This window comes from Rana temporaria, chromosome 13 (genome assembly GCF_905171775.1).
Source record: "Rana temporaria chromosome 13, aRanTem1.1, whole genome shotgun sequence".
Taxonomy (NCBI): domain Eukaryota; kingdom Metazoa; phylum Chordata; class Amphibia; order Anura; family Ranidae; genus Rana; species Rana temporaria.
Window position 1 is genome coordinate 36,567,406 of NC_053501.1, and position 7,712 is coordinate 36,575,117.

General features: G+C 50.7%; 1 protein-coding gene across 1 annotated transcript; it reads left to right on the plus strand.

Moving 5' to 3' along the window:
• Positions 1–687: 687 nt before the first annotated feature.
• Positions 688–4,410, plus strand: GPR135 (G protein-coupled receptor 135). The gene is made up of 2 exons (XM_040331959.1): positions 688–738; positions 1,826–4,410. The coding sequence occupies exons 1-2, from the start codon at positions 688–690 to the stop codon at positions 3,335–3,337; spliced, it is 1,563 nt and encodes a 520-aa protein (XP_040187893.1). The 3' UTR covers positions 3,338–4,410.
• The last annotated feature ends 3,302 nt before the right edge of the window (positions 4,411–7,712 follow it).

Consider the following 7,712-nt stretch of genomic DNA (forward strand, 5'->3'; position numbering starts at 1 on the left):
ATAGTAACCCCCTAACATTGGTGTCAGGGCATGCAATAGTAACCCCCTAACATTGGTGTCAGGGGATGCAATAGTAACCCCCTAACGTTGGTGTCAGGGGATGCAATAACAACCCCCTAACGTTGGTGTCAGGGGATGCAATAACAACCCCCTAACGTTGGTGTCAGGGGATGCAATAACAACCCCCTAACGTTGGTGTCAGGGGATGCAATAACAACCCCCTAACGTTGGTGTCAGGGGGATGCAATAGTAAATCCCAGCATTGGTGTTGGCGGATGCAATGATAACCCCCATCATTGTTGTCTGTAAAGGCCCATACACACGATCGGACTTTTTGACAACAACGGTCCGACGGACGTGTTTTATCGGACAAGCATCAGGTGTTTTGGAGGGGAGATGTGAACCGTCTCCATTGAGAATAATGGATTTTTTTTCCCTCTTCAGGCTACAAAACGCTCAGGTGTGAATGCAGCCTAAGGGGCCGGGACTGGAATGCACTGGAACCGGATGACTTGATACCATGCCATCTGGTGCCGGCAAACACACTGCATTTTGTGACCTGCGTTTGGGGGTGTTGGGTAACATTGACACCCTCTGTAGATGTGTTGGAAATGTACACAGAACACAGATTTCTAATGTGAAGCCTTATGAGGAAGCTGGAGCCATCCATGGACACAATAATCAGTAATGGTGCTGAGGAACAATGCTATTGAACCCCCTCCTCCTATTGGTGGTCAGGTACACTGGTTTATAACCTCATTCCTTATTGGTGGTCATTGGTGCTGGTATATAACCTCATTCCTTATTGGTATTCAGGGGCGCCGGTTTTTAACCTTCTTCCTTATTGGTGGTCGGGGGCACTGGTTTATAACCTAATTTTTTTATTGGAGGTTGGGGGTGGCAGGTTATAACCTCATTCCTTATTGGTGTTCAAGGGTGCTGGTTTATAACCGCATTCCTTATTGGTGGGCAGTGGCTCATCATAACCTCCATAACTTCCTTATTGGTGGTTGGGGGTGCTGGTTTAGAACATTGCTCCTTATTGGTCGGGGGTGCTGGTTTATAACATTGCTCTTTATTGGTCGGGGGCGGCGGTTTATAACATTGCTCCTTATTGGTGGGCAGGGGATGCTGGCTTATAACATTGCTCCTTATTGGTGGGCAGGAGATGCTGGCTTATAACATTGCTCCTTATTGGTGGGCAGGGGATGCTGGCTTATAACCTCAATCCTTATAGGTGGTTGGGGGCGCCAGGTTATAACCTCATTCCTTATTGGTGGGCAGTGGATTATAATCTCCTTCCTTGTTGGGGGCGCCAGTTTACAACCTCCCTCCTTATTGGTGGTAGGGATGCTGGTTTATAACCTCAATCCTTATTGGTGGTTGGGGGCGCCAGTTTACAACCTCCCTCCTTATTGGTGGTAGGGATGCTGGTTTATAACCTCAATCCTTATTGGTGGTTGGGGGCGCCGGTTTACAACCTCACTCCTTATTGGTGGTCGGGACGCTGGCTTATAACCTCAATCCTTATTGGTGGTTGGGGGCGCCGGTTTACAACCTCACTCCTTATTGGTGGTCGGGACGCTGGCTTATAACCTCAATCCTTATTGGTGGTCAGATCAGTGGTAGTAAAATTTTACAGCAGAGATGATCCCGTCATCTGACACCCAATTTTCACATTTATCAGGTGTCAGGCCACATGTTGGGTCTAATGAGTGTGCTGTCCCAGCTCCTCTATGTCCCAGTGAGGGAGAATACTATAGACGTGGGTGACAGCTGACATCCAGTGTGGGGTCAGTGTGCGGCCACCCGGGGTGGTCCATAGAATGAAGTGTCCGGTGTCCGGGGCTCTTTAACGCCCATCCAATCTCTTTGCGTAGAAGGCGCCCGGCAGAGCTGGCGTTGCCCTGGTAACCGGTGTGACGTCACCCGCAGATCCCGGCGAGCTCGCGCTGGCAGCATCCCCGGGACGGCGAGCAAAGGAGGAAGCGGGCCGCCTGAGGGATGCCTCCGCCCGGCCACACCGCGACCCATGGAGCTCCACCTGGCTCTGCTCGACAACCTGACGGCGCTGGGCGGCACGGCGGCCGGGGGAAGGGATGGCGCCTCCTCCGGTACCAACCGGAGCTCCCCGGAGCCGGGTGAGGAGGCGGCGGTGGGGGGAGGGAGCCCCCTGGTGCACGGGGTGGCCGTGGCATGCCAGGCTCTGCTGCTGCTTGCCATCTTCCTGCTGTCGTGCCTGGGCAACTGTGCCGTCATCCTGGTGATCGCCAAGCACCGGCAGCTGCGCACCGTCACCAACGCCTTCATCCTGTCCTTGTCCCTGTCCGACTTCCTCAGTGCCCTGCTGTGCCTTCCCTTCTCCTTCATGCTGCTCTTCTCCCGGGGTGGGGTCTGGCTCTTCGGGGACCGCTTCTGCTTCGCCAATGGCTTCTTCAACTCCTGCTTTGGCATCGTCTCCACCCTGACCATGACCCTCATCAGCCTGGACCGCTACTACGCCATCGTCCGCCAGCCCCGCGAGAAGATGGGGCGCGCCAGGGCCACGCAGCTGTTGGCCGCGGCTTGGTTGGCGGCCCTGGGCTTCTCCTTCCCCTGGTACCTGCTGGCCAAGGAGCAATGGGTGGTCCACAAGAGGGGCTACTACCACTGTATGTACGTGTTCCACTCCGCCGGCTCCAGGCTGGGGGCCACCTACAGCATCTCGCTCATCGTCCTCTGCTACCTCCTGCCCTTCGGCCTCATGTGCTTCTGCCACTACAACATCTGCAAGGCCGTGCGGCTGTCGGAGATCCGCGTCCGGCCCGTCACCACCTACGCCCACCTACTGCGCTTCTACAGCGAGATGAGGACGGCCACCACCGTGCTGATCATGATCGTCTTCATCATCTGCTGCTGGGGGCCCTACTGCGTCATGGGCCTGGTGGCCGCCGCCGGCGACTACCCCTTCACGCCGCTCATGGACACCGTGGCCATCTGGATGGCGTGGGCCAACGGGGCCATCAACCCGCTCATCTACGCCATCCGCAACCCTAACATCTCCATACTCCTCGGGCGCAACCGAGAGCAGGGCTACAGGACTAGGAACATCGCCGCGTACCTGTGCACGCAGGGTCAGAGCCGGGAGGTCAGGGGGAGGGCCGACCCCGTTCGAGATCGCTACACCAACAGACACGGCCAAGGCAGCCGGGTATCCTCTTCTAGTCCGGCCAACGGTGGCGACGTGGCCATGTGGGCCTGCAAGAACCCCACTGTGCTCTTTTGCCGGGACGGCCAAGCGGACACCATGTCGGAGCCTCCCGGTATAAAATCTGAGACTGCAGACACGAGCCTTTGAGGTTTTCTTCTAGTAATGCCCACTGGTTGGGTGACAAACTCTCTTCAGGTATGCCGCTTGAGGGAAAACAACAAAATGTTCCTCCGGATTATCAAGGATTGGATCGGAAGATCCCTAGGATTTCTTTATGTGCATCGTATCCGTTTTACAACCCAAGTATTGGCAGCGAGGAGCACAAGGCTATACAAGGTTACAGACCGAAATTCAGTCAGGTGATGACACGGCGGTCTGAAACGCGTCGTATCGGAAGATCGCAGAATCAAAGGGGAGACGTAACCAGCAGTATCTGATTTTAAAGGACGTGGCCAACAAAACCAGGAGAAGTCTCTTTTTTTTTTTATTTTATTTATTTTAGTTATTTTTTTGCTCAGCAGGAAACAATCTTCTTGTTTTTGGAAAAGATTACAGCAATGTGTAAAAAGTGTGACCCTCACCTCCACCTCTCTGATAAATGTAATACTGTATGGCAGTGCAATGTCATCTGATTGCTTTTCTTCTCTTATGTACTTGAATTGTAAGCTCTTGTTAGCCGGCCATAGACCGTTCCAATCTCGGTTGGTTCAGCGGGGACCGCCAAGATTCGAACCATGTATGGGCAGGCTGATGGTACCCAAGTTTATCGATGCAACCAGATTTTTCTACACATGGTTACTGCCAGCAGCTATAGGTGCTAGCAGTGACTATTGTATTCTGGCTAGGAATGCTTCTGGAGCCCCCTGCTGGCAGAATACAACAGCACAGCAGGAGGCATTTCTCCCATAAACAGTGGCTGTCTTGATGAGGGAACTCAACAATTTTTCTTTCCTTCGAACCCATGGTGGAAGGAAAAAAAATCGTATAATCTATGGCCAGACTTGGGGCTCGTTCTGATGAGTGGCAGTGCTTGCCATTCCTCTGAGGCCTGGTTCACACGGGTGATTACTTCTCTGTCCTGTGCTTTGCCATGTTTTGTTGGCATAGGATGCACAAGTGTCGCATTAATCTCTGTGCCAGCAGTCCCATTGTGACATCCTAGTGCAGGGATGGCGAACCTCGGCACCCCAGATGTTTTGGAACTACATTTCCCATGATGCTCATACACTTTGCAGTGTAGTGGAGCATCATGGGAAATGTAGTTCCAAAACATCTGGGGTACCGAGGTTCACCATCACTGTCCTAGTGGATGGGGGTATGTGCCCTTAAAGTGGAGGTTCACCCAAAAAGTTAATTTTTAACATTAGATTGAGGCTCGTTTTGTGAAGCAGAATCGGGTGTTTTTTTTTTTTTTTTTTTTTAAATCGAAGCTGTACTTACCGTTTTAGAGAGCGATCTTCTCCGCCGCTTCCGGGTATGGGCTGCGGGACTGGGCGTTCGTTCCTATTTAATTGACAGGCTTCCGACGGTCACATACATCGCGTCACGATTTTCCGAAAGTAGCCGAACGTCGGTGCCCAGGCGCCGTATAGAGCCGCACCGACGTTCGGCTTCTTTCGGCTACTCGTGACGCGATGTATGGGACCGTCGGAAGGCTGTCAATCAAATAGGAACGCCCAGTCCCGAAGACCATACCCAGAAGCGGCGGAGAAGATCGCTCTCTAAAACGGTAAGTACAGCTTCGATTTTAAAAAAAACACCCGATTCCCCTAGACAAAATGAGCATCAATCTAATGTTAAATTTTTTTTTCGGGTGAACTCCCGCTTTAAACTCACCCTGGGTGTGTTCCTGGGCCATAAACATGCATGGATGTTACATTGGGACAACACCTGTGTCTGTGCAGCCACATATCCGTGGGACTGCTGGCATAGGGATGTACGCGACACCTGGGCATCCCCGTCCCGGCAAAACATTGCCCTGCATGGGACATAAAAGTAATTGCCTGTGCCCCCACTGTCGGAATACAATAGCGAAGCAGTTTGTGTGTGTGTGTTTGTGTTTTTTATTTTTTTTCATTATTATTATTTATATATTTTTTTTTTTCAACCCTCTGGTTGTGTTCCCTGTGCGTGTATACCCTGTTTTAGGATCTGTTGACCCAAACTGCTTTAAGGTGAATCTTCGAGTGTTTTGCGAATTTTGGTGGGTAATTCAGATTACCATTGTCAACATAAAACTGACAGATGTAGCTGGAGTTTGTCTTTAGGGCCCCTTGCACACAGGGCCACCCATCTCCAGCGTGTCGCGCCCGACGTTTTAATGAACCCAGAAGGGACAGGGGCAACGTCCAGCCCCGCAGCCTGTCAAAATCTATGTCAGGTTGTGGTTGGACGTGGCTGAATGCTGCATCAAGTGATACCTTCGCTTGGGGCCCCTTGCATTTAGGGCATCCATCCCTGACCACATAAGGCCCCCCACATAAGGGGTCCAAATTATCTCCTTTTGTCAGATGGAGTTGGGCTATGAGTCTGCAGTTTGTCTCACATGGCCTGATTCATGTGTGTCCTACAAATCAATTGCCGCCTTCATGTCTCTTGTCTGAGGTTGTACAGACACCGTATAATATTCCATTTGCCATTAAACATGAATGAATGGCCGGTCTGGCTGTTAGCTAGGATACTGATTTGGGTTGTATGCATTTGTGAATTTTAGCTTTTTGTGAACTTGATCAAAAGAATGGGTGTCATTTCTCCAAGTCTCAGAAATCGGGATGGTCAGTGTTGTCCTGTTTTTGTAAATCAGATTCAGAATTTCACATTTCGGCTCTCCTTTCCCGGGGGCCGTTTTGAATCTGATCTGCAGAGGAGGGAGAAGAGACCTCCTTTTCTTTCGCATGTTCAATAAATTAGGCCTAATTGGAGATGGTTTCTCATTGGTTGCTATGGGTTCATGCACTTTATTAAAGACAAGTTGAAGTGCCAAAGTTTGCGCAAGGCGGTGTACACATTAACTTGTGTCGCTACCGTGCAGTGCCATATGATGTGATCACCGGATTCCCTTAATTGTTCCCCATAACTGTGAAAAAAAACCACTGGAAATTTACACATGATGTGGCCAGGACTGCGGACCGCACCAACATCTGGTTCTTCTATATCTGGGACATGTTCTTCGTTTCTGACTGCAAGAACGTCTGTATGTGGCATTGCTGTAGAAAGTATTTTTTGCTAGGTCTTCTCACGTCTACAATTATTGTATTTGGTGGCGTATAAGGCGACTGGGCGTATGACGACCCCCTAATTTTCCAGCTAAAAATTTGGTTTTGGGATATACTCGCCGTATAAGACGACCCCATTCCGACACGCCTCACTGTGCCCATTTCCTACCTCACTGTGCCCATTGCATACCCCACTGTGCCAATCTCCAGATCTCCATGCCTTATCCCTGTATGCAGAGTCAGACTCCAGGCGTCCATTGTTCAAAAGCCGTGCCGCCTCTTCGTCCTGTTCCGTGATAGGCGGAACACTCAGTTTCCCAGCAGAGCCTGTGTTCAGTGTTCCGCCTATCACGGAGGTCCTCTCGGCCGGTCTGAATGACTCAGAGGAGGGACAAAATCTCCCTGGATTGAATTAACAAGATGAAAAAAAAAAAACAGATACGGTTTGTGCGTGTGTTTTTAGTATTGACTGTTCTCAATTGGCATTACAAATTTCATCATAGTATTGTTACAGGGGTCACGTTAATTGTTGAGGAACGTGGAAAAATTTGCACTGGACCCCATAGGGTTATTATCTTATTGCTATTACTATTTTAACGTATTAAAAGCGGAGCTCCACCCTAAAGTGGAACTCCCGCTGAACGGAACCCCCCCCCCCCTTCGGTGTCACATTTGACACCTTTTGAGGGGGGTGCAGATAGCTGTCTAAAGACAGGTATTTGCACCCACTTCCGGCCACACAGTATCTGGTAAACTGTGGGCATGACGTCACCTCCCGTCTCCCCCCCCCCCGTTGTGTTCTGGGAACACCCGGCTCCCAGTACACAGCGGGAGCCGATCGGCAGGCGTAGCGTGACTCGCGCATGCACCATAGGGAACCAAGCAGTGAAGACGGAGCGCTTCTCTTCCTCACCGAGGATGGCGGGGGGGCAGCAGAGTGACGAGCGGTCGCTGCGGACGGCGCTGGACTCCAGGACAGGTAAGTGTGCTGATATTAAAAGTCAGCAGCTGCAGTATTTGTAGCTGCTGACTTTTTTAATATTTTTTTTTTTTTCAGCGGACATCCGCTTTAAAAGTCAAAACCAGCTGCTCTGCTTGTAATCACTCTGGAAGAAATACATTATTGTGTAGCGAAAGGCAAAACTTTTTATTTTTGGGGGAGAGTGGAGAGGGTTGGAACGCCGGTCTATGCCCCCATTAGGGAGATTAGCCCTCTTTATTGTCCTGTTTACCATGATCATCAAAAGGAAAATTCCAAATTCTGGGTTGATACCAGAACAGTTGGGGAATCTTCTAATAGGAACACT

Excerpts from the sequence above, each read along its gene's own strand:
- GPR135 (XM_040331959.1), top strand. The coding sequence starts at position 688 with ATGGTGCTGAGGAACAATGCTATTGAACCCCCTCCTCCTATTGGTGGT. Across the intron at positions 739-1,825 it reads CTCCTCCTATTGGTGGTCAG|AATGAAGTGTCCGGTGTCCG; the intron begins GTACACTGGTTT and ends GGTGGTCCATAG.